The sequence below is a fragment of the Crocodylus siamensis genome, chromosome 1 (assembly GCF_052110815.1).
Source record: "Crocodylus siamensis isolate JL-2025a chromosome 1, ASM5211081v1, whole genome shotgun sequence".
NCBI classification, from domain to species: Eukaryota; Metazoa; Chordata; order Crocodylia; family Crocodylidae; genus Crocodylus; species Crocodylus siamensis.
Window position 1 is genome coordinate 273,972,583 of NC_143395.1, and position 27,945 is coordinate 274,000,527.

Sequence of the window (27,945 nt, forward strand, 5' to 3'; positions counted from 1 at the left end):
GCGCAGGTTTTTTTGACACTGGGATCTCCTGGTGTCAAACCCCCCCCCGCCATACTGCCAATTAGCAGCATGGCAAACACCTACATGTGCAGTGTATGTGGTTTGCAGCTCTGCAGATCTCATGTGCATGCTCATCTGGACATGCCCAGAGTGAGGCAAAGCAGGGACAGGGTCCATATGTGCCACACAGGTACTGCTGACCAAAAGTCTCCAGCTTAAGGACTGTGCCCACTGTAGAACATGCATATGGAGAGTCATTCAAAAGGAAAACATTTTATTTCCCTGTAGTGGGATTGAAAGGCAGAACATGTGCCTTTTTTTGGCTGAAAAATCTTTTACACCTGCCTCCCACAAACATCTTTGAAAATAAATGCCAGCCACCAGAATAAAAAGTGTGTTAAGTGAACAGCTTATGCGGCTATATAACATCTTGGTCATGATGCTGAAACTACACTGACATAGAGATGAAGAGGAAATCAGAAATAGCAATGGGTACAAACACATTATAAGGATTACTCTGTTAAAGGGAATGTGAACTTTAATTTTGTAAGTATGCTTTAAAAAAACAAATAGTCCTTACACTGGAAGGGAATGTGAAGTTTTTTTCTTTTAATCAGTTCTAGAATACAAAAATTCAGACTATAAATCTTTCATGCATCTCCCTAATCTTCTTTCCATAAGTAAAAGTGGAACTACTGAACAGCCATGCAGTGTGTACTTTACTGCGAGTTCCAGAACAGCCCAAAAAAGACACAATTTAGGTCCTTTTAGCCCTGGTGCTGTTACTCTAAATCAATGGTGCTCAAGCGTTTGGCTATGTGGCCAGATGAACAACACTGGGATGGTCTGTGGGTCAGATCAAGTCCTGCATGCCTGGGCCCTACTCTGCCTCCACCTCTCTCCTAAAATTAAAGCGTATGCCCAAGTACTGATTTGACTACCTTAAGGAAAACGTTATGGAACATATTGAAGATGCAATTTAGAATTATCTGAAACACATCTAACCTAGTCCCCTCATGTATAAGGTTTGTGCTGTCTCTCACTGAAAAATATTTCCATGCCAAACTACTAATTTTCAATCCTTGGGGGGTTTGTTGGCTACAGACCTGTTTTTATGTGTGTATTTTCAGCTTCTCCAACCACAAAAGTAGCAGAACTTTTTTGGCATGTACAGACATTTGCTGTCCCAGGAGAAACCCTCCTGGAAGTGACTCAAACCTGGTTGTTCCCACGTTATTTTTTTCCTGGAGTGGTCATTTTTACCCTGGGAAAAAAAGCCTGAACATCTGTACACTTGTAGTTTCTGCGGGGAAAACGGTGACTCTCCTAGGAGAAACTGAATGCCTCTACGAGGCCTTTATCAATTTTAAAAAACTGGGCAGACACCAATCCTCAAAAGTTTCAAACCAAAAGGAGAAAGTATTATTAAAAAATGTGAAACTAGAGCTTCAACATAAACTGTTTTCTATATTAACTACAGAGGCAGTTCACTAGTACAACTAAAATGTGTCTACAATGTAGGTAGCCTGCCCATTGGAGATAAAGAACTGAACTCCTTCTCTCCACTGCATGGACATATAAGGCAAGCCACATCATCACTGTAGGTATTTAAAGTGCTTATAAAACCTTCAGATGGGTAGGCCAGTGGTCATAGAACTGGCAAGGAGGCATCACTCAGAAATAGTTACTTCTATTTTGTAACAACCTGAACAGACAATTTAATCCATTGTTTTACAAATTCTTGATACAAAATATGCAATGAAAAATACCATCATAGCATAGATAACTAGCAGAGGATGCAAACAATGTTCGACTTTCTTCAACCTAGTCATTTCATTTCTTGGAAATCACATGTGAGAAGAAAATTGTTTACAGGTTGCTATAATAATATACAACATAGACAAATAAATTGCAGGACTACTTTGTGCTCTGCCTTAGTTTTGGAGCAAAGTTCAGATGAACTTCCTTCTCAGAAAGTATCATTATGTTCTCTAACCAGTTTGAGATAAAACAACTCCCAATTTCTAGTTTCTGTCATTAGAATATAGAACCACTTAAAGTTTTTGATGGTGGTTTTATCTTGCTATCAAAGTGTCTTGTGCACATTTAACTAGAGTAATCAACAGCATGACCAGATGAAAGAAAAGTGATCTTTTGTAGTCTTTGATGAGGTGAGGCCTGCCTCTTCTTCACACAGCTAGGTTGAGATTCTACACAGACATCTAAACAAGTTGTTTGTTTTCTGAAAGTAGAAAGTCAATTACAAGCTGCGCCTCTGTTCAGAGTTCAAAACTCCAAGTAGCTTGAAATGTGTAAAAAAATACAGTAACTTAGCAGCTATTTTGTATTTCATACAGTGGTCCCAGAAATTTCATAGCAAAAATCTAGAATAAATTATACTCAAACAGGGGTCCAGATGTCCCTACTCCAGAGAAACCTAAAGGGATAATCTCTTTGCTTTTCTACAGCTGGCTAGGATTACTTAATGTAGTGGTTCTCAACGGGTGTTTATACACATGCTTGGGGTGGGGGGGTGTAAAGGGGATGCTTAATTAGAGCTGTTCTTTGCTGGGGTGCCTTCTTAGAGCCTCTCTAATTAAAATGCCTGGGGTGTCTTGTGTATCAGTATCCCTGCACTTAAAAATAGTGGCAGGGTCACTTTAACTAAAGCTCGTTCAACGAGCTTTAATTAAAGTGCCCCCACTGCCATTTTTAAGTGCAGGGATGCTGATACATGAGACATTGGAGTCTGCTGGAGTACGGTAATTACCACACTCCAACAGACTTGATTAATCAAGCCTGCTCTGACATGCTGTAATTAAAAACATTGGGCTCCTATACACGAGCCTATCTAAAAGCATTGGGTGCCTATACATGAGCAACAAGGCTGCTCCAATGTGTTGTAATTACAGTGCATCGGAGCAGCCTTGCTGCTTGTGCATAGGTGTCCAACGTTTTTAGACTCAAGGCATCCCTCAATAGACTCAAGATGCCCTTCAGAAAATGTCAGCTCTTTGTTTTCACTCAATTTTTCACTACAGAAAAATAAAAGAGCAACCTTCTGTTGCAAAACCCCCTCGTAAAAAATACCTCAGAAGGTCAGAATGCTGTTAACACTATGAATTCCTATTTGAAATCAGTCTTCGAATCATTTTTGTACATCTAACAATGCTAAAATTGCACAGCACCCTGAGGCACACTTAAAAGGATCTCAAGGCACCCCAGAAGGCTGATGCTCCTAGGTTGAGAAGCACTGGTTTAATCCACAACTCTTTCAGGAGCTCTTTTACCAGAAATGTGAAAGGCTCTTAAGATTTCTACTTTTGCAGGGTAGAGAGCACATCACAAAACATTCTGTGTACCTGGAGGCCTATCTTTGTATTTAATAACAGAAACAGATATCTGGAACATCTGAAATCTTCACATATATGTAAACACTTAAAATGTCAAGTTTTCATTGCAACAATTTCAAACCACAATTTCAGCAGGTGGGACAGAATGTGGAAGCATGCTAAATTTTCACATTATTTTGATGTTTATCCTTACCTGTGTCGGTCTCATTGAGCTGAGTAAAGTGATCCAGCATGAATGTGAAAAAATCGGACAGCTAAGTAAAGAAAAAAAGAAATATACTTAACAACTCCAGGGGAATCAGCAGAAAAAAAGACTGTAGTCTTTTGCTTCACACTGTTCCCACTGACTAGGAGTTTGAGACAGATCAAAGATATGCCCACACCATGCACCAGGATATTGTACAGATATACACAAGACAGCTCTGGAAGTAGAAATAACAGAGCCACATTAGCATGGGGAGGCAGCTGTGCTAATCTGCTTAGTTGTCAAGCAGAGTTTACCAGCTCAGATGTAGCACAGTGCAGTGCTACATGTGGAATTAGCTCAGGGATCTGCACAGAATTGCCTTGCGCCACGTGGACTCCAATAGATAAGTTAGTCCATTTACAGCTAGCTTGGGCTACCTCTGTATTGAGCCATCTGCTCTTACAGGTCTTGGTGTATTTCTGTATCACAAATTAATGACGATAACCGGATTTTTCATAAATGATGAAGCTCTTTTCATAAATGTTACAAGTTACTCTCTTCCCTCCCTTTGGGAAAGCAAAGTCACATCTATGCATAGAAAGAATCTAAGGCTACAACTACAGAGCACGAGACAGACAGGCTAGGTGTACTGATCAGGGGTGTGAACCATGACTAGCACCCATAGGCTAGCAGCAACCTCTTGTATAGACACAGTTTGACCAACAACACTGTGCTTTTAATTGTGTGGTTTATTTTGTTTGTGGGGTGAATGGGTAGATATCCCACCAGCTTTTCTGGTATAGCTGTGTCTATATTGGAGTACTTTACTGGTATACTATAGTAGCATTGCCAGGCTGGTATGTGCACCAAGTGCAGTTTTAGCCTAAATTCAAGCACGCTCACTTTAGCTAGGGACAGACAGTCAAAAAGCTGTGCCTGACTTGATTCAATCTTTGCAGGGTAGGCTAACCTGGCTAGGCTGAACCACTTTGTAATTACAGAAATCCCCTCTGGACTGAGAAAATAAAGGCACATGCCTGCAGTAGCTTAGGTTAGAAGCTGAGGGCACTAGAGCAGCCCTCCCATTGCTTCCACAGAGCTGAGCTGAAGGGACCAGGCAGGATGTATTCCTCCCATCCTGAGTTGCCCAGCAGGGAATGTTTATCACCCCTAACTCAGTGTTTATCAATCCATTGAAAAAATGAAGCCTTTCTCCACTAACTAATGGAGCTCTTCTTAAACAGCTCTTCAAAGGAAGGACATTAAAGTACTTGTTGATTAGCTCCAAAGAACCTGTCTGCCTTTATCATCTCCCACAGCACAGACTGTGGCCAGCATGTGGTCTGCTACCTAATTCTGGCAGGTGTAAGACAAAGGGGCAGGCGGAATACTCCCTGACTGGCAGAGAGAAACCAGGCAAATGCTTGCAGTCTCTGCTGAGCTTTAAGCCAACTCTGCTGTGGAGCAGAGAGCCCTGCCCAGGCCAGAGAGCATGCTGGGATGCTGGGAGAGTCTGGTTTATCTCAAACCAGCAAGGGGTCTGGGACAGACATTGCATAAACCGTTTGAGTCAAATCAGTTAAGTCTACATTCAATGAGGTTTATCTCAAACCGGTTTCAGACATTTTCAAATGGGTTTATGTGCACTGAACATCTGTTTTGTTACAGGTTTAAACCAGTTTCTGATCACTTAAACCAGTTTATATGTAATGTCTGTCCCTAGCCTTTAATTGTTCACTGGTTGATGCTCTTTGTTATCAAAACAGAAAAAGATAGAATAAAATGGATTTCTAGGAAGCACTAGACCAGGTAAAATCCAAAGCATCCACACTTGAAATGTAACACTGCATGTGGAAGGAAGCTGATTTACATCATTTTAAATATTTTGTAAGAGTTTGTTTACAGCAAATGCAAATAAGAAAATGCTAAATGAAAAGTAAAACTATTTTAACAGATGTTTGTTTAATGTTGAAAAAAGTGCAGCAAAGAATTTTCCAACCTATATTTTTTGGTCAGAGGACACTATGACACACACTTCTAACAGCTGATCATTACAGTTGTTTATATGTATTATGGTAAGGCTGGGAGGTGCCAACCAGTGTCAGTGACCCTTAGAATAAATGCTACATTAATATGGCAGGAGACACACCGGTCTGAAGAACTTGCAAACTAAATGTACAAAATGGACTGTGGGAAACAGAGAGTGGTATCATGCCATTTCATACAACTAAAACACAAAGAGGTTAAGTGATTTGCCAAAGATCGCATAGGAAGTCTGTGGCAGAGAAACAAACTACATACAAATTCCCTGAGTTCCAGTCCAGTGCCTTAGGCACAAAGCCTCCTTCCTCATTGAATAAGTAGATTAAACTTAACTGCCAGCTCTTGGAAAGAAATTTCCCCTGTGGGCACGTTATATGATAATTAATCATCAATTACAGAATTTGTGCATCTTCTTCTGATGCATCTGATACCAGCCACTGTAAGAGATAGGTCACTAAACTGGTCTAGGAGAAATCCAGTCTGGATGGCCCTATTTAGGGACAATTCTCATGTTCCTATTTTTAATCTGCAAACCAGGAAACTAAACAGACAAAACATCAATCTGGTAAGCAAATGCATGGTTCCAACCAAAACACAAAAATTGATTATGTTTGGTTACTTCAGGAAAGTCTCAATGCTACATCCCACTGAGCATGCACCTGTCCAGAGAGGAGCTGGGCTGCAGCTTCCCAGAGAGGACCTGGATGCGGAGCACAGCGGAGGTGCCGGGGCTGGCACGGGACACTTACTGGCAGTAAGCTCCTTACTCCTCACGTGGGGCAGGCAGCAGCTCCTCCCTGAGGTGAGCTGAGGGTGGGGAAGAGGGCTGGGGCTGGCTCAGGCTCCACTGGCCCCAGGGAACTGCTCCGTTCCCCAGCCCCAATGCTATGTGCCTCCTCATTCCCCAAGTTGAGGCACAGGCGGGAGAGCAGAGCAGTTCCCCGGAGCCAGAGGAGCCCATACCAGCCCCTAGCCTTAGCCCCCATCCCTGCCTCAACTCGGGGAGGAGCCGCTGCCTGTCCTGCATGAGGAATAAGGAACTTACCACCGGTAAGTGTCCCGCACTGGCCCCAGTGTCTCCCTTCCAGTTCTATCATGCTTTATAATGAATAATTCTTGGGACATGTTTAGCAGCGAACCAGTTACCCAGAGGTAGACAAAATATGACCCACAGGCCAGATATGGCCCGCTGATTGGATCCAGTGTAAGAGCGGGTGCCCACCAATTGATTGTGTCTGGCCCATGGCTGCCCCACAGCACTACACATGGGGCTGAGTCCCACCCACTCCTGCCAGGGGCAGCCTGTGCCACACTTCCACTGGGCCCAACCAGCATGCACAGCTTCCCAATGGGTCTACTGCTGTCCAGGTACTGCTTGGCTCCCCTGGCCTCCAGCAGCTACTCTTCCTGCCCCTGCTGGGCTGCTCTGGGCAGCAGTTAGTATGGAGAAGGGTAGTATATGGGACCCACAGTGCTCCTCATGGGGCTGAACCCTGCCCGCTCCCACCTGGACACTTACTGCAGGACGCTTACCGGCAGACCGTGCCAAAAGAGCGAGGCGGGACCAATTCAGAACCAGACCGACACAGTGTGCTCACGGACGAAAGCAGCATGCTCACGAACCACTACTGCTTAGAGGAAACATTGCCACTGAGTGCTTCTACAGGAAGGAAGAAAGAACTCAAAAGCACAAACCTGTAGTTGTGCTTGCTCTTCAGCATATTCAATAGATTGAAAAATATTCAGAGCATATCGTCGCCTCATTTCTAGTCGGGCCATTGCACAGCGATACCATCTCTGAATAAGGATAGCGGCCTTAATTGCTGGCAAAACATGAAGCAAAAGAAAAATATTTATTGGGCAGACAGAATGAAAACAAACAAAGCTTGACTTCTCATGAAATTTCACTTTTACTTATTTTTGAACTAGTAACACTAAACCCCCTCACAAAAAAGCCCTGGAAACATTTCCAATTTCTGATCCAAAAGCAATGCTCAACTGTGGCTGTAGTGAACATGTCCTCTAATAACTAGGATTTTACACACATTTTTGTGTACTTCAGAACCCTGTGACCTCATCCATGTAGGGCTCAAACCAAATCCCATTGATCTGAGTGACACTGAATTATGCCGTTGCTCAGCATGACATCATTACAAATCTTTCCTTCAAACAGAAATGCATGGGTGTGGCTAATTGATTCAGATTCATTTTAGCCAGAGAACACCAGTCTGGGCAAGTGGAGAAATGACTATTTTTTAAGCAAGTAGAATGTAGCCAAACTCACTTATTTGGCTGCTTCTTCACATGTAATACAGATTTCTTCTTTTTCAGGCTGCAGTTAAAAACTAAGGTCTTTCCCAGAAAGGAATTTTTAACAGCTTTTATTAATAGAAAGCAGTTTGCATCATGTTTTGTTTTGTTTTGATTTGTTTTGTTTGTGTATGAGTAAGGACCACACTATCCTTCTTAATCCCATATTATATTCAATCTGAGTGTCAGATTTCCAAACAGCCACACCAATGAATTTTCACACTTTTTTGATGTCTGAAATAGTATGAAACAATTTGATTTGTATTTTTGCTGGTTCAGAGAGTTTTACATGATCTTTCATAGGCAAGAGTCTACCGTATCAGATGTTAAGTGTAGCCCAGGTAGTACCTGGGTAAGTACTCCCCTCTCCAATTGAAGGGAGAGTTAGCAAGGCTGGTGCGTTGTGAGAGGAAACTGCAGGCTGAACCAGTTTCCCTCTGTTCCCAAAAGAACAAGGCCAGGACTTGATGAAACTTAACTATGTATAGATTTATTATTATTACATTAAAAAATACATATATACAATTATATAAACACTGGTACATCTATTTATGCTATTAGCCTCTAAATCTTGTTCTTTAGATAGATAGATAGATAGATAGATAGATAACCATCTATCACCCTAACAATACAAATAGATTTCAGATAAATAGAAGGGAAGGGTTCCAACAGAGGCCCAATAAATATCTAAACTCTATTATATTACCAACTTACAAATATAGAAATACACAAAATATAAAGCATTCTCTCACAAAATGTATGGTGCCATTTCACAAAATATAAGGCATCTCAGCATCAGATTAACGCAACTCGTTAAGCCTGCCCAGTGCCGAAGTTGATCCTGGGGCGCTGGCTACTCTCCTGCAATCAGTGGGAGGGGGAAATCCTCCGTGCTCTTCAATCCCACTGTGACCCACAGGGAGGGATACCTCCAACAGAAACATCAGAACCGGGGAGACTTCCCCTGCATAGGCTTCTCCTACAATAACCAACCCAGGGTAACTTCCCCCTCCCCTGTGGGAAATCTCTTTTCCAGGTAACATATGACTCCGAGGGTGGGGGGGTGGGGCAGGTCCCAGGTTAGGGGTCCTTGACCCTTCAGGTGTGTGGATCCTCACTAGTAGTAATACAAAAGCTCGTGCCTTTCTAACCACTACGTCTCTAAGGGTACTTTGACACGTGCTCTGACACTTTCTGATGAAAATGCACTGCTGATTAAAATGCCTTCTATTCAGAATGCTCCAGTGTGCTGCAGCATCTTGTGTATTCAGTGTCCCTATGTTTCAAAATGGTAGCAGGGGTGCTTTAACTAAAGATTGTGTAACAAGTTTCAGTTAAAGCACCCCTGCTGCCATTTTGAAATGAGGGATGCTGAATATACAAGACATTGAGGGCATTTTAATTGGAGTGGCTCCCAAGAGCTGGGCCAATTAAAACACCCCCCACTGCACCCCAGAGCATGTGTACAGACACCCTAAAGTGTAATCATGCCCTGCTTTCTGCCTGACTTCAGACTGCGGCTAACTACCTCCCATTGTCTACGCTAGCAATGATTTGCCAATTGTGTCATACTGATAAATACTGTTTGGGGAGATGGAGAAGCAGTCTTTTGTTTGGACATCTTACACCACTTCCTTTGAGTAAAATAAGGCAGACTGGAAAAGGAAGGTGGTGGTGTGGAGGACAAAGACCGGTTATTTTTATTTTGCTATAGATATGCTTGCAGAAGGGAGTTTTACTTGAATAGCTATTTCAATTAAGAGTATGAGTTTTCAAATTCCTAGTCAAGATAACTAAACCAACAAAGAGTACAGTATGGGCCTTAAGACCAAATGCTACCTTATATGAAGCGTTTGCAGATTTAAGGGCAGATTTTATTTCTTAAATATAAACCACAAATCACACAGTACATCCTTATCTGGTCCAAAAATCCAAGGAAAGTTTACACTTGAAAACCTGATGTGACAGAGTGGGGTATGTCTGTACCAAATTATGAATTATAAGGACGTACTGTGTGATTTGTGGTGTATTCATTGTGCACCGAATACACACAAAGACATGTCTGAGGGCACCTGGTTGCACTGTGTCTGACAGTGTCCTTTCCCAAAATGGTTCTTGACCCCTTTTTGAAAGATGATGAATGACTAGTTAGGATCTGCAGATTAGAGTGGATCAAAAGCTGAATATAAGCCAACACAGAACCCTTGTTGCGAAAGAAGCCAATAGCGTACTGGGTTGTATTACCAGGAGTGCCACTTGCAAGTCAAGAAAGTGATCTTTCCTCTCTGTTTGGCACTAGTGAGGCCTGACCCAGAGTACTGTAGCCAGTTTTAGAATCCTCACATCAAGAAAGATTAGAAAGAGTCTAGCAGAGAGCAACAGAAATGGTAAGAGGTCTGGGAAATGTGTTTGACAAGGAAAGTTTGGAAGATCTAGGAGAAGAGAAAGCTAAGATATGATATGATAAAATTCCTCAAATACATGAAGCATGGCTATAAAAAAGATGATGATAAACATCTGTGACTTCTGGGGAGAAGACAAGAAACAATGGGTTGGACATTAAAAAGAACTTTCTCACTATGAAAGTGGCTAAGTATTAGAACAGGCTACCCTATGAGGAATCTTTATCTATTGAAATTTTTAAGAAGAGGTTAGACAAACAGTTGTCTAGGATGGTTTAGACGATTTTGCAGGGGTAGAGCTAGATCATTCTATGAAGATCACCAAGAGCTATCAGGATTATGACCCAAGGCTGTCAGCTCTGAACGGGTCCTGCATACAGGCCGACCACCCTGAACTATGTTTTATCCAATATATGGGCTCACAGGTAACACAAGCATCACAAAATGTTATTGAAGTTCATAATTTGGTATGGAGGTACCCCACTCTGTCACATCAGGTTTTCAAGTATGCATTTTCCTTTTGGACCGGATAAAGAGGTACTGTGTGACTTGTGGTGTATATTAGGGGGGAAAGCTTGAGTGCACTGCTCATTTTTCAGAGGCAGCAACCAGTACCAAACAAAAGGAGGACTTGCAGGCAAAAAACAAAATGGCAGGAGTATCTCTGCCCAGCCTGTAATGCCACCAACCAAACCAACTACAGATGCTTCCTCAGCCTGACGAAGGATATTTGTGCCTGAAATCTTGCAAAGAAAAAATTTTCCAACTATTCGAGTTGGTCTTATAAAAGATATCAGATTTACCCAAAGAGCCTTGTCCATCAACCCTAGAAGGACACAAGGGATGGGAGCAGATCCTAGGAAGGGGCACCTTGGGATTCTTGCTGTTTCAACAATATGTGATGTTCTAGTACTTTAAGTAAAGTTGCTATGGTTACATTTCTTTGCTTCTCTACTGCCATTTTGTCCCATAAGATGGCAGAAAAAGGTTAAATACCAAATAGATTTTTCATTTTAGATAACATGCCTTTTCAAATGCCACAGTGTATGTTTTGCACGGAAGATTTCCCTCTCAGACTCCTCCACCACACATTTAGTCTGCATCTTCTTTTAAACTAAATTGGTGTTTTTCAACCTTTCGGGATTCAGAAAAGGGCTCCAAAGTTTTCACAGTTTTACACTGATGATATATAGCTTTGCTGCCTACCAATAATTACACAAATGTGCTTGAGTTATTACAATTTACCACTTGGATTGTGGCAGCATGTAGGTGCCCTAATCCTGGCCCTGGATGCCACTTTGCTATGTACTGTATTATTGCAGGTCAAAAGATCATCTCTGCTTCAAAGACCTTGCAATTTATTAGTGGTTAAAGTTAATCTAAGTTATGGTCAAAGTGTAAACCCCTTAATGGGCAGAATCCTTCCTGGTGCACACGACTGATAGCAAGCCTCATGTGAAGCAGCAAAGCAGAGGCATTGGATCCTGCATTAATGTGTGCTGCTACCTGGCCATCAAGTTACTCCTACGTAGTAACACAAATGAGACTAGGGTAGGAGGTTGTACTTAAATTCCACACATATATTCAGAGTTGAATTTGAATAAATCTCCCTAGACACAGCTGGTTTGTGCCCACATCTCAACCCTACTTTTACTGTACTCACAAAAAAGCTTGAGTCAGTAGGTATGCTTGAATATAAAGATGCATCTCCTTTGACAGTCCTATAGACAGGACTTGTTTTTCCTTCATCTAGCAACTTCTGCATTCATTCATCCCTGAACTAAGGAAATGCAGCACAATAATAGTTTTATACCCTGTCTCCAAGGTATATAACACCACAAAATGTAAGAACACAATGAACCAGTCCTTGAGGCACTTGCCCATGTGGGGACTGAGCACCTGTTGATACAAGCACCATTAGTTCTCCCTGATCCTGGGGCCAAAAGTTCAAGCAGTGGTACATTTGCTTCAGCTTCACCTGGTTTAGAATGATTTCTACAGGACTTCTGCCTACCAGGAATGAATGGAGACAGAGCTGTGGGCTACCTCTGGTCAGAAGAAGCAGTCCTTGATGATGGTGAACAGCAGAGAAAAAAGCTCAGTGTGGGAGATGTCTGGGGCTCCAAGAACCATATTATAATCATCATTATACACTGTGAGACTTTACGAAAGGGAAAAACTGTGGCCAATTAATTACTATGTCATACTAATATCCTCATATACATTACATTAATATTGTCCAAATAAAGTGTTAATGCAAAAAATCAGAAGTAAATAAACTAGGACTCTGAAGGGCCTCCAATCCTCAACACGTGTATCTTTGACTGACTTCAAGATTAAGTGCTCGGTCCTGTTAGGAATTATACTAGTAGAACTCTTTCAGTAAGGTGTTTTCCTTATTGACACAGTTAACATTACTAGAAGCCCTAAGATGAAAACCATTTTGTTGATATAATTGTCTCATACTAATATAATTCACTTTTCCTTTCAAGCTAGAGTAAGCTATACTGACAGAAGGATTTTTATATAAGGTGTTGCTTTTTGCTGTTGATGTAATTAAAGTAATTAAACTTTATATGGTAAACAAAGCCTAAGTCAGTTATCTAGGAAAGAATCTTTTGCAAATATGTAAGCTAATGTCTCTTTCAATTTCTCTGACCTATAGGAAATCTGATTCCCATATATCTAGGAAAAAGATTCCTCCCACATTAGCTCCTAAGACCTCTCTGAGAATAGTCAATGGAGCCCTACCCCTGATATAATCGAGGACCTAACTGGTTCATTACAGCGGCACTGATGTCACTCAGACTGCTTAAAACAGGCACAGCAGAGGAGTTTCCATTGAAAAAATAAGATTAGCCTCCAGGATCTCAGAGCACAGAAGGGCCATGGATGTTCCCTGGGGCATCAGCAATAACAGTTTTCAACCTCAAAGGGTCAGTCAGTCTGGGGCAAATCATCTTTGCTCCACTAATCACTTGACTAGCTTTGAACTTTCCAAGGATCTGGCCCTCAGGGTGTGCCCACGTGCCTGTTACTGAAATGTCATCACATTACAGAAATTTTCCACACAAAATGAAGAACAGCAAACTTGACCTTCACAATTGTACATGTAAAACTGGCATTCACCAAACACTGAGAATATTTCTTTACATAATTTTTGTAAATAAAATTACAGTAATTTATCCTGCCTTCTGGCCACAATAAAATCACGCTATATACTGTCTTCCAACCAGCTCTGGTAGCTAAAGCTTTCAATTTAGAAAGACAGTCAGAGACAGGAACCAAATTTCACCTATTTTGAGAAGACTTTATACCCAGTCAACTACATATAAATTGCATGACATTACTTGCATAAGAAGAGATACATAGCTTACGGCTAGTACATGCTCTTTCATAACTTCACATGCATTTTTTCAACCAACATTATTTTACAAAAACAGAAAACAACAAACCAGTGTCATTTGATTATTGCCACAGGCCATTTGGATTTTTGAAGTCTCACAGCACAGAATGGCACTAAAGAGAAGTTAGCCATACAGAGTGAACAATATGTTATTAAACAAGTAATAACATATTGTTATTGTTGCCTGCAGAGAGCAAACCAGGAAAGCCAAGGCTGCAATGGAACTCCAGCTAGCTACAAACATCAAGGACAATAAAAAGTCCTTTTTTAGATATGTGGGGAGCCGGAGGAAAAGCAAGGACAACACTGGACCCCTGCTAAACCAGATGAGACAACTGACAATTGATGCCCATGAAAAAGCAAACTTGCTAAATGGGTACTTTGCATCAGTTTTTCACCAGTCCCATGGGACACCCCTGCCCACTGTGGGTCAGGGAGGCCCGGGTGAGGGAGACTCCCTGCCCTCCATCGAAGCTGACCTCGTGAAGGAACACCTTGACAGGCTGAATACCTTCAAGTCACCTGGCCCTGATGGTTTACACCCAAGAGTACTCAAGGAGCTGGTGAGCATCATAGCTCAGCCCCTGGCACAGATCTTTGAGAACTCCTGGTGCTCTGGTGAAGTGCCCAAAGATTGAAAGAAGGCCAATGTCATGCCTATCTTCAGCAAAGGGAGGAAAGTTGATCCGGCAAACTACAGGCCCATCAGCCTGACCTCTATTCTGGGGAAGGTCTTGGAAAAGATTATCAAAGAGGCCATCCTTAATAGACTAGCTGATGGCAATATCCTGAGGGATACCCAGCATGGGTTTGTTGCAGGTAGGTCTTGCTTGACCAATCTCATTTCCTCTTAAGACCATGTGACCTATCACCTGGACAAGGGGGAAGAGATTGATGCCATATATCTTGATTTTAAAAAAGCCTTCAATCTGGTATCCCATGATCACCTCTTGGCAAAACTTGCTAACTGCGGCCTCAACGTCACCACACTCCGCTGGCTGGGGAATTGGTTCTGTGGTAGGACCCAGAGGGTGGTGACTGATGGAAGCCAATCGTCTTGGTGTGCAGTCACCAGTGGGGTCCCTCAAGGCTCTATCCTTGGGCCTAAACTGTTTAACATCTTCATCAATGATGTGGACATTTGTGTTGGAAGAGGACTGGCTGAGTTTGCTGACAACACCAAACTCTGGGGTAAAGCATCCACACCTGAGGACAGAAGGGTGATCCAGGCAGATCTTGACAGGCTCAGGAAATGAGCGGTTGAGAACATGATGGTGTTCAACAGCGAAAAATGCAAGGTTCTCCACCTTGGGAGGAAAAACCTGCAGTATGCTTATAGGCTCGGTAGTGCCATGCTGGCTAGCACTATGGATGAAATGGACTTGGGGGTCATGACTGACCACAAGATGAACATGAGCCTTCAATGTGATGCTGTGGCTAGTAAAGTGAGCAAAATGCTGGCTTGCATCCATAGATGCTTCTCAAGCAAATCCCGGGACATCATTTTCCTGTTGTACTTGGCCTTGGTGAGGCTATAGCTGGAGTACTGCGTCCAGTTTTGGGCTCCACAATTGAAAAAGGATGTGGAGAAGCTTGAGAGAGTGCAGAGGAGAGCCATGTGCATGACCAGAGGTCAGCAAAACAGACCTTATGATGAGAAGCTGAGGGCCATGGGACTCTTCAGCCTGGAAAAGCACAGGCTCAGGGGTGATCCGGTGGCCACCTATAAATTTATCAAGGGTGCTCATCAGGATCTGGGGAATGTCTGTTCACCAGAGCACCCCAAGGGATGACAAAATCAAACGGTCAGAAACTCCGCCGCGACCAATTCAGGCTGGACGTAAGGAAGAACTTCTTTACTGTCCAAGTCCCCAAGGTTTGGAATAGACTGCCTTCGGAGGCAGTTCAAGCACCCACTTTGAATGCCTTCAAGACACACTTGGATGTTTATCTTACTGGGATCCTATGATCCCTGCTGACTTCTTGCCCATGGGGCAGGGAGCTGGACTCAATTATCCCCCGGGGTCCCTTTCAGCCCGAATGTCTATGAAAACTATGAAATCTATGAAGTACATAATGAAGGAAATAATTATTTTGGTGTTTTGTCCCAGTCTACCTTAGCAATCCAGTGTCAAAAACTGTCGAAACCAGTACTGGTCCTCTAGAGTATCAGCATACTCAGGAACATTTTGATAGAGCTATCCCTGAACATCCTGTATACATATAACCACAGTTTCATAGTTTCATAGTTTCTAGGGTCGGAAGGGACCTGAGCAGATCATCTAGTCCGACCCCTGCCATGGCAGGAAAGAGTACTGGGGTCAAACGACCCCGGCAAGGTGTTCATCTAACCTCCTCTTAAACACCCCCAGGATAGAAGCCAGCACCACTTCTCTTGGAAGTTGGTTCCAGACCCTAGCTGCCCTGACTGTGAAGTAGCGCCTCCTGATATCTAACCTAAACCTACCGTCTGCAAGCTTGTGACTGTTATTCCTGGTCACTCCTGGCGGTGCTCGGGGAAACAGTGACTCCCCCAGTGCCTGCTGATCCCCCTGACTAGTTTATAACAGGCCACTAGATCCCCCCTCAGCCTTCTCTTTTGGAGGCTGAACAGGTTCAGGTCCCGTAGCTTCTCCTCATAGGGCCTGCCCTGTCGTCCCCTGATCATACGAGTGGCCCTCCTCTGGACCCTCTCCATGCTGTCCACATCTCTCTTGAAGTGTGGCGCCCAGAACTGGACGCAGTACTCCAGCTGCGGCCTGACCAGTGCTGCATAGAGGGGGAGGATCACCTCTTTGGACCTGCTCGAGATGCATCTATGGATGCATGACAAGGTGCGGTTGGCCTTCCTAACTGCCTCCCCACACTGCCAGCCCATGTTCATCTTGGTCATCAATGATGACTCCCAGATCCTTTTCTGCCTCTGTGCTGACAAGAGGGGAGTTCCCTAACCTGTAGGTATGGTGCCGGTTGTTCCTCCCCAGGTGCATCACCTTGCACTTGTCTGTGTTAAAACCCATCCTATTCTCATCCGCCCACCCTTGTAACCTGTCTAGGTCTGATTGTATTCTGTTGCTTCCTTCTAGCGTGCCCACGTCCCCCCACATCTTAGTGTCATCAGCAGATTTGAACAGGGTGCTTTTTACCCCCTCGTCTAAATCACTGATGAAGATGTTGAACAGCACAGGCCTGAGGACCGAGCCCTGGGGGACCCCACTGCCCACATCCTTCCAGGTTGAGAAGGACGCATCCACTACCACCCTCTGGGTGCGGCCCTCCAGCCAGCTGGCGACCCATTTGACTGTGTGGGTGTCTACACCACAGCCCCCCAGTTTCTTAATGAGAACGGAGTGAGAGACAGTGTTGAAAGCCTTCCAGAAGTCCAGGAAGACTATATCCACTGCTACCCCTGCATCTAATGATCTGGTGATCTGATCGTAAAAGGCCACCAGGTTGGTCTGACAGGACCTGCCACTGATGAACCCAAGTTGGTTGCCCCTGAGCATGCAGTCCCCTGCTGGCCCCTCCTGGATGTGTGTCAGCATAATTTTCTTGAACAGCTTGCCTAGGATCGAGGTAAGACTAACCGGCCTATAGTTTCCCGGGTCCTCCTTCCTGCCTTTTTTGAAGATGGGAACCACGTTGGCCCTCTTCCAGTCCTCCGGTACCTCACCAGAGCACCACGAGTGCTCATAAAGTTGTTCCAGGGGACTTGCAATGACCTCGGCCAGTTCCTTTAGAACTCTAGGGTGGAGATCATCTGGGCCGGCTGACTTGAATATGTCCAACCCCTCCAGAAGCTTCCTAACTAAATTCTCGCTAACCCGTGGCCCAGGTGTGCCTCCCCCGGGGCCCAAGGGGGTCCCAGCAGGGAGGTGGCTGTTCTGGTCCCTGCTTAGGAAGACGGAGGCAAAGAAATCATTAAACATGTTAGCTTTGCCGTCTGGTGTGATGACCAAGTTTCCCATCGCATCCTGCAAGGGTCCCACATTACCCGGGACCTTCTTTTTACCTCCTATGTATTTAAAAAAGGACTTCTTATTGTCCTTAATCTGGGAAGCTAGTCCTTGCTAAGCTGAAGATAAAAGATTACCCCTGGGGTAAAAGCATAGGGTAAGGAGACTTTTCCATTCCCATGTCTACCATGTAGTATATCTACACTGCAGTCACAGCAGTGACTCCTTTAAATCAGTTGACTCAGGTCCTGGTAGCAGTCCAGCTAGGGCAGCAAAAAGTTCACACAAACTAATTCACCCTGCTTGAAGGAAGATAATTCCACCCATGCTGTGCTCCCTGAGTGGGCCCATAAGCATTATTTAATAAGAACAATAAGGCTTGTGCAAGGCAAATGAGGGGAGAAGCAAGGCTCCTTGAACTATCCCTAGTTCTCATGTGCCAGTGCCAGGGCTGGGCATGCTCTGACTCTTTACCACATGCCACTACAGGCAACCCCCGCTTAATGCAGTTTCGCTTACCACGATTTCGTTATAGTGCTAATTTAAAATACCTACCTGGTTTCACTCAGCGCTCAGCACATTTCGCTATAACGCTCAGTGCAGGGTGGGGGAGAAGTAGTGGCAATGGCGGTGGCGGTATTGAAGGAAGTGGTGAGTGGCAGCCGGCAGGAGCCCAGGGTGGTATGGCAGAAGCCCAGGGTCCACTCCAGCACATGGTGCTGGAATGGGATGGGAGGAGTGGTAGCAGCGAGAAGGGGTGGGTAGGGGGCTGGACAGTGTGAGCTTGGAGCCCAGGGCAGGGTGGCAGAAGCACAGAGTCCGCTCAGGCATGTGAAGCTGGAGCAGCCAGCGGATGTGGAAGAGCAGTGACGGCAATGAGAAGGGACGGGTGGGGGGTTATGAGCATGGGGCCCGGGCCAGCAGAGCAGCAGAAGTGTGGGGCCCAAGGCCAGGGCCGACAGGAGTGCAGGGCCTGGGCCAGTGCAAGCCAAGCCCACAGAGCTCCCCCACCCATGGGCTGCAGCCCATGCCCTATTCCACTCGGGTCACACACTCAACTATGGGGCATGGACGCTGTCCCAAGCATGCAGCAATCTGGCGGTGGTGGCTCATCGCAGTCCTGGGTGCCCTGGAAGGAGCCTCCTCTGGGCAAAGTGGGGTGTGGGCAGGTGGGTGGCCCCACTGCTTATCATGCATCACAGCCACGCTGCTGCCTTCTCACCATGAACCCCTGGGCGGGTGGGTCCCTGACTCAGGCCCCACAGGCAGGGTGGCTGGGACTGTGCACAGGTCAACTGGTGGCCATTGGGTGCATGCCAGCAGGGGCTATCATGGTGGGGGAACAATGAGGACAGAAGGAGATGATTGATGACTTCCCTGGAGGAGCCCATGTGGTGTCTTGCCAGGAGCGCCCAGCCAGGGCCGGCAGGAGCACAAGGCCCAGGCTGGCAAGGCCAGCTGCAGGTATGCGGGGTCTGGGCCAGCAGGTGGTCTGGAACCAATTATCTTTATTTACATTAAATCCCATGGTGAAATGGGTTTCGCTTAACGCTGTTTCGCTTAGCACTCGGTTTTTCCAGAACCAATTAAGAGCGCTAAGCGGGGTTTACCTGTATATTGCTAAGTGACATTTCTATCAACAAATGAGACCTGCTTGCACTAACTTCTAACTGAACTTCCACCTCAGCACTGAAGAGGCTTTCAATCAACAGAGAGTAGGAGAGAAATTCAATTAAAACTTGCTTTTCACACAAATCATTCAGTGGTGCAGTGACTAATACTGACAAGCAGTGTGGTAGCTCTATTCGGTTTCAATTTCTGTTTAATTACCAGAGTTATTCTGCAAGTTGCCTCCCAACCTTGACCAACATTTAAAAGCCATGTGTCTCTTACAAAAGGAGCATTTAGAACAAAATGTAATATAAGCAACTACTTGATTGAACAGGTTTTGAGGAAAATACCATCCCTTTAATTTTCTTTTAGTGCTGAAAATGAACTACAAGTGAACCAAAGATGACTGCAAAGGCACTGGTGGCACTCACCTTTCTCTGATTTTTTTGCCTGACTCTCAGTTACAGAAGTGCCACATCCCATGGCTCCAGTACAGATTGTCCATCAGTTTAATTTCCCTTCAGAGGAAAGGGATCTCTCTCATCCAACAACGTTAGAAGCATTCCCTTTTCGTTTCACCGAGGATGCAGGGAACCAGTCCTCTGTTTCTGCTATTAGCCCTACTGAGAGAGGTGTGGGGGAAGTAACAACAAGAAAGTGTTTAACAACATGGCATCTTAGGTGCAGCTCAGCAAAATCATTTCAGCTTGCTATGAATTACTGCACAGCATGTGAAGTGGAAACTGAACCTCACAATCCATATTGCGTTTTTTTGAGGACTCAGCACCAGCAACCTCATCTTGCTGTTGCCTGCATCCAGGTCAGATAAATAAAGATGCCTCTCTTGAATAAATATTGGCAGAAAGACAATATATGCCAGTGATCTCCTAACTGGAAGAATCTTTATTAAATCTTTACTACTATGGATAGGAGACTAGGGAGAAAAGTTGTGATTTGAAAGGAAGTTGGTGGCAGTGACAATCCCTGACAGTTGAGGATGATCACTTCCATGGACAGCAGTACATCAGAACTTTAAAAAATTGAAAATAAATACAACTGATATTGCAATGATATTAAACCAACCAATATTAGATACTGCACGGTGTCTCTCTTAACTCCACAATGCTGTTTACCAATTCTTACAAATAAGACATTTCACTAATAAAAAACCTCACTACTTGTACATAATCCACAAAAATTTAATAGCAGACACAATGCTGTAGGGTGGGTCCATAACAAGAACTTATTTTTATCACACTATCTACAGAAATTGTATTATCTTAACCAGTCATATTAGTGTGACCATTTTTTTATCAACTAAAGGATCAAAGCGGATTTTGTACTAGATTCTTCTGAGTTATTCATTGTGTGTGTTCACCTACACACAAATTCAGACCATTCACTAACTTGCAATGTGGCTGTGAGTTAGTTACAATGAGATTTCACCGTAAAATAAGTAAGTTGGTGAAACTGAGTGCTACAAAAACAATAATTGGATTTGTAAGAAAGTTAGGTTTTGTTCTGCTGTAAACCCTTATTTGATCACCCTTATTATCATCCTCTGTTCTCTGGTTGTATATTGCTAATGACTCCCTATAGCAGCTAAATTAGAGTAATATCCTTTAAAAAAATTTTAATACAAAGAGCAAATGCTGTCTCCAGCTGACCTGTGTGCTGCTGGACAAACAACAGACTGGTACACTCTGCCTTCTACTTTACTATTATAATGAACGACAAGCTAGGAGATAAAAGGCAAAAAGAAGATAAAGGTACAGATGTGGTAGCAACTGGTATGTGCTGTAAGACAACTGCATGTTCAGTATAAAAAATAAGAATGCTTTTGCTGCAATAGTTATTAGGGTGACACAAAAGAGAAGACAGAAGCACTCTTCTAAAAATTCTATACCGGGGTTGCAGCTACCTGCTTCTGATTCATAACAAAGGCACACTTCACAGAATGGAAGATTCCTTTTTTCCCCAGTAATTCAGTTGTTTTGAATAAATTTGTTCTGGGCAAATTTGTTCTGGGCAAATTCAAAAAGAGGTTGGGTGATCACCTGTCTGGGGTCTTGTGAACCCAGCATTAATTCCTGCCTGTGTCAGGGGGTCAGGCTAGATGATCTGATCAGGTCCCTCCTGACCCTAGCTACTAAGAAACTATGAAACTATGAACTTAACACTAAACACTGAATAAGTGTTGTTAATATATAATCTGAGGAAAACAGTGGCTTTGATAATATCTGTTTTTTAGAATGGTGGTGGATTCATCTTCTCTTGACTCCAAGCACTCTTCCATTATACTGAACACAATCTCTTCACTTTCTTCCCTTGCACTATTCCACATCATTTCTAGTCCAGCTAACACAGCCCGTCAAACCTTAAACCTGGTCTTCACATTACATCAGTGTTAAAGATGTTACAACCTAGTCTGTTTTGGACAGACCATCACCTCATTGAAGCTCTAATTAAAGCAGCAAGATGTACAAGCACATCTCTGATTCAACCATGAAGACTCTCACACTCCAAATTCTAACATCTAATAAATGACATTAGCATTTCACTCTGCAACACAAGGTCTTGAGTAGCAAGCAAATTATCATTGCTGTACACAATTCTGACTGGCCAAACAGCCCTTTTCTCCTCACCAACAATGCAGTTCTGCTTGATCTTTTGGCATCCTGAGTCAAGTGAAGGCAGAGGAACATATACTCAAGGAAGAAAATGATGGCTAAAACAGACACATTGAAACAACAAATTTCTCCAGGCCTATGATAAGGTTGTATTACAAGCTTAGAGAAACTTCATATCAGCCTCAATGAACCTTCCAAATCAGACCCCCAGAAGCTACCAGGTGTAATGGTTTCATCTGCCCATAATAGAGCCAGACATCAATCAGAAGTATTATTGTACTCCACAGCAAAGGTCATGTATATTCAGGAAAGATTTTCAAACTGGCTGGCTCTGCTCCCCCTTGACAGGCAAACAAACATCTTTGCATTCCCTGAGTTTAATACACCCACTTACAAAAAAGCAATGTGGACTGACCCAGGGTCTCAAGCCAACCTCTATGAATCCAACCCATATCTTATCTGGCTAGCAAAAAAGTCATGAGCAGTCAGTACCACTCATGCCCAAAACAGTCACCCTCTTATACAAAGGTCTTCTCTTCCTCCTTCAAACAAAGAATAGATTAAGTGAATCTGCAAGAAACCAGTGCTTTCCAGGTACTGCTTAGCAGCAACCAAAGATTAATTGTGATTATAAGAGTGATTTATATAAGGGGATTATAAGCAACAGATTTAGGACAGAGCAGAACATTAATTCTAATAGACTGCTTTCACTCTATAAGCACTGAATTAATTCTACATAGCGTAGCAGTATGCATTAAACTAAAAGTCGACATCCAGTAGCCTGCAGGTCAGATCTTGCTCACAAAGACACTTTTATCTGGCCCACAAAACACACCAGATTTATAGAACCCACTTTTAGTAAGCAGCAAGTGATGTGGTGAGTAGTGGGCATTCAGGATTGAGCTTGCAGTCTCTGGGTTTGACAGAAGTACCTGGGGGCTCAGGCAGGTAGTCAGGGGTAGTGAGGGCACACAAGAGGAGGTCAGCTGGTGGGAGGCATTTCATAGATTTCATAGACATTAGGGCTGAAAGGGACCTCGGGAGATCATAGAGTCCAGCCCCCTGCCCAAAGGGCAGGAAGTCAGCTGGGGTCATAGGATCCCAGCAAGATAAGTATCCAATTTACTCTTGAAAAGTGTTCAGTGTAGGTGTTTGAACCACCTCTGCTAGCAGACTGTTCCAGACCTTGGGGGCTCGGACAGTAAAGAAATTCTTCCTTATGTCCAGCCTGAAACAGTCTTGCAGGAGTTTGTGACCGTTCAACCTCGTCATCCCTTGGGGTGCTCTGGTGAACAAACGTTCCCCCAGATCCTGGTGGTCACCCCTGATAAACTTATAGGTGGCCATCAGATCACCCCTGAGCCTGCGCTTTCCCAGGCTAAAGAGTCCCATGGCTCTCAGCCTGTCATCGTAAGATCTGTTTTCCTGACCTCTGATCATGCGCGTGGCTCTCCTCTGGACTCTCTCAAGCTTCTCCACATCCTTTTTGAATTGTGGAGCCCAAAACTGGACGCAGTACTCCAGCTGCGGCCTCACCAAGGCCGAGTACAAGGGGAGAATGATGGCTTAGTCTGTCTGGGCATTAGAGTCACTGGAGTGCTGAGAAGTCAGCAGGGGCTCCGTAGGAGCCCAGGGTGGAAACATTTCCGTACAACAGGTCAGCCCCATTCATTTCAATGGGGGAGCTGTCCTGTTGGCAAAGAAAAAAATTCTTCCAAGTCATGCCCCAGACTTCAGGTTAACCTCCAGACCACCAGTTGTGCTCATTCAGCCCCCTGTTAATAAAAGGTCGCTAACCCCTACCTTAAACAATCATTTTGCTCTACTGTTTTGGCTGATGAAATAAAGAGTCAGAGCTTCTCTTAAATCTACTAAAAAGTTCTCAAAACACAAGGAAAATGTATTTAAAAATAGGACATACACTCCTGTTAGCATTCTAGCTACTACCTGCTGACTTTTACTAAAGTAAGTTTCACTTCTAAAGCAGACAAAAATTTAGTATAAACAAGTCAGTTACCAAGCTATTTCCATAAACAATTGCATTAAACTTGTTTCGCTGTTTCATTTCAGCAAAAAGCAATAGTAAGAAGTAAAAGCACCCAGTACACTATTTGTCTAATAATGCAAAGCAAAGCACCATTTCAAACCATGCTAGAGCAGGTTTGAGGATCTGGAGGTCACACAAATAAAAGCCACCAGGCCCTAGCCCCCATGCTTCTCCCATGATTCTTGCCTGCCTGCTGATGTTGTTTCCTCATCACTTTTGGTAAACTGAGACAACAAACAATTTCTTCATGTATTTGGACAGGATTATAATGCAGCAAAAAGTATCTCAAATTGTATTTCCCCTGCAGATTGTTTCATAGGCAATTCCAGCTGTGTGAGATTCCTCCCTTTCCCTTCCCATTCTGATCTGTAGCTCTGTTATGGGGCACCTATGAATTCCTCCAAAGACAGATGTGGCTGGATGAATTATGAAAAGAAGATGCGTTTTCCATAAATATCTGAAGGACATACATTTCTAATTTAGAGGTCCTGCTTCTGCACCCATCTACTGCTTATAGTTTGATAGATTAAAAGTTCTACCGAACTTGTAGAAGGCTACCTCAATTGGATGCTTTCTTTTCTTTGGAAAGGAAGACTGTGGAGAACTGTTTTTATCACTGTAGTATGTGTGTATTTGTGATGGATGTGCTATGACTTAGAACAAAATTAAGCTGTTAAGGAGACAATATGGCAGCCTAGATATGGAGTACCCCACTCCTAACCTGTAACAGACAGTTTAATGTAGGGGAAGGGTAACTCCTTGGTCCTACCTCTACTGACAAGCTGCTCTGCCAATGCTGAAAACCTAGACAACAACAGACAGTGACCAGAACCCCTCTGCAGACAGGAAATAGAGAAATTGTCAGTAGCTCAGAAGAGCCCAGATGTTCAAAAAGTAGTCTGCAAATTGGTTCCCAAGAGGATGGGGGACACCACGGCTGTGTCATGTTCACTCGGGCTGTGTGAAGCTTTGGTAGGTGATTTGATTAGGAGATTCAGCCTGATTTGGTGGCCGAATCTCCAAATCCAAATTGAATTGGGAGACCCACTAAAAGGTCCAAATCGATTCAGATGCCTCCAAATTGATTCAGAGCGTTTTGGCATTGATTCAGAGATGGATGTGACCATAGACTAAACAGGCAGCAATCCTCGACCATGCTGGACACAGCTGCCTCCAGCTGGTAAGTCTGTTGTGGTGGGCAGAGGGGGAAGGGGTGGGGCGTGGAGTGGGGTGCAAATCAATGCCCCCACAGAGAGGGAGGAATTGGGACAAGCTGAGTTGGGGAAGGGGGCTCCTGCCAGTGCGCACCACCGGTCCAGGAGGGCATGGGAGCAGGTGTGGGCCCCTAGATCTGCATGGGGCGGGCTAAACCAGGCTGCGCTCAGGGAGGCTGCCCACTGCCAGGCTGCACTCCATGGGGTGGAAGGAGCCAGGGCTGAGTTCCAGGCGGCTAGCCCCAGCCACAGACACAGCCCAGAGCACAGCCCGGGATCTACCTACCCTGCAGAGTGTAGTGGAGCTGGGGCTATGGGGGGGTGGAGCTGCAGGAACCCTAAAATTCCCCATAGCCCCTGCTGCCAGCCCCACCCCGATCCAGGTGCACGTGCCTGCCCCCACATCCTGCTGCTGCTCGCCCAGCTGGGGCATAGCAGGCAGAAACCGCAGCTTGTCCAGGATGTGCAGGGAGGCTAGAGCAGCTTCCACTGCTGTGCACTGCTTATCCAAGGCAGTGCAGCAGCACCGTCCCACACCTCCTTGCCTCGGCTGGGTGTGTGGCAGGAGGGCACAGCCCCTGCTCTCAGCACCTTCCACTGTCTGTCTGGAGCACAGCCCAGCCCGCCCCATGCAGATCTAGGGACACATACCCACTCCCATGCCCTCCCAGATCAGTGGTGTGAAGCGGCACACAGTGGCAGGGCCCCCCTCACCATGTCCCATGCCCCCCTGCCCTGGCTGGGCAGCTCGTCCCAGCGCCAGCTCCAGCCCCAGCCCCAGCCCCAGCTCTAATCCCTCCCTTGCTTTGGGAGCATTGATCTGCACCCCGCCCCATGCCTCTTCCTTCTCACCTCCACCCACCACAACAGATTTACCAGCTGGAGGCAGCTGTGTCCAGTGTGGTTGAGGACTGCTGCCTGTTTAATCTATGGCCGAATCTCCGAATCGGTGCCAAATTTCTGGATCCAAATCAGACACAGACAAATTGAATCAGGACAGTGATTCAAATCAAACAAATTGAATCACTGTCCTTCCAAATGGGCCAAATCCGAAATCTGAAGCAAATACTTGCTGCTTCGCACAGGCCTAATATTCACCTCCAAGCCCTCAGGAGAATGCCAAGTGTAGACAGACTGTATCAATACTGATCTCTGTTTTAAATCCATTTCTTGGAATGCTGTGCAATTTTGTTTTGAAGAAGCTACTTCTGTTCTCCACTCACTACATACTGTTATTGACCACAGATTTCTAAAAGAAATTCTTCCACATGACAAAACCCTGTTGGGCAAGTTGAGTGTCATGATTGATAACCCAGAGACCATAGGCAGCAGCAGGCCAGGGATAACAGAGTTTAGCCCCCCCAAAACTAATTTTGCAGCAGCCGGCAACAGCAGCAGCACCACAGCTCCACTGCACCCGGCGCTGCTCCTCTGCTGCTGCATGCGCCAGCATGCGCCAGCCCTGCAATGGCCCTGCACGAGGGAGAGGCAGGGGTGAGCCACCCCACCAATAATATTTACTCAGCCCCACCACCAAATAATATTTTCTCCTGCTGCCAGTACCAGAGACCCAGTACCAGAGCACCAGAGAGTGGTTGGATCATGAAGGTCCAAACCCAGAGGGGATTATCAACACAGGCTTGTCATCTGGAAGGCATGCACACAGGAGACTGGAAAACAGTCTCAGAAGCAGCATCCTACCACGGGATAGGGTGGCCATTGGTCCTGTTTTATACTGGAGCATCCTGTTTTTAAACCCTTTGTCCCCTGTCCATTTCTAAATGAGGAATGGACTGTAAAAAGTCCCATGTTTCAGTTCATTGTTAGAAATACATATCAATCACTTCTTGTGATTCTGTTGGCTGTGCCTAAAGGTAGAGCAGTGCACAGCCAGGAGCAGCAGGATTCCCAGCCAGCCAGGGAGGGATGAAGGTGGTTTCTTGTGATGGCCCTGCCCTTTGCTGCTGATTGGCCAAGGAGACAGTGTTTGCAACCCTCCCTGCTAAGTGGCTGAGGAGATGGTGGCCCCAACCCTCACTGCTGATTGGCTGAGGGGGTCAATGGTTACCTCTCTCCTCACCAAATGGAAGTCCTGCATTCTGGGAATGGGTCAGTGGCCACCCTACCTAGGGACTGACAAGGACCACTATACACAAATTATAAACTAGACATTTAGTCATAAATTTTTAAAGGTCTGGAGACTTTTCACAAAGAATTTGCCAGAGAGGCTAAATAAGATGGCAGTGGAGATCCTGACTATTTCTCTAAGCCTTTACAATATACAGTAGGGCTGTGCAAAATTTCACTAGGTGTTTTGTTTCACAACTGTTTCGACACATTTTGCTCTTGAAACAGCAAAAGGCTTTGAAACAGGTTTGAAATGAAACAAGGGCACTCAAAACTTTTCAAAAGTTTTGAAACATTTAAAGTTTTGAAGCTGGGCTTGCTTGGCTTCAGTGCCAGTCCCAGGAGGCGGCGGCGGTGGCAGCAGCAGCAGCCGCAGCCGCCTCGTCTCATCTGGCTCACAGATCTGGGGGCCCGCACCCCTGGAAGGCCTGCGGAGCTGTGCCATACTCCTCCTGGGGGTGTGAGCCCCCAGATCTGCATGCTGGATGAGAGGAGGCTGCTGCTGCCAGCTGGGACTGGTGGCAGCAACAATCTTCCCTGGCACTGGGCATGGGCTGCGCCCAGCACCAGTCCCAGGCGGGACAGGCAGCTTCATCTCATCCGGCATACAGATCTGAGGGTTTGCACCCCCAGGAGGAGTCTGGAACAGCCTGAGCAGC

General features: G+C 44.9%; 1 protein-coding gene across 1 annotated transcript in view; it reads right to left on the bottom strand.

Moving 5' to 3' along the window:
* Window positions 1–27,945, bottom strand: part of PPEF1 (protein phosphatase with EF-hand domain 1) — a 69,148-nt gene that overhangs the window by 38,252 nt on the left and 2,951 nt on the right. Inside the window, exons 2-4 of the mRNA XM_090031649.1 lie at window positions 19,700–19,891; window positions 7,279–7,406; window positions 3,547–3,607 (exon numbers count right to left, since the gene is read on the bottom strand). Of these exons, the coding sequence (XP_089887775.1) occupies window positions 3,547–3,607; window positions 7,279–7,406; window positions 19,700–19,751 (241 nt within the window). The 5' untranslated portion in view covers window positions 19,752–19,891. The remainder of the gene's footprint in view (window positions 1–3,546; window positions 3,608–7,278; window positions 7,407–19,699; window positions 19,892–27,945) is intronic.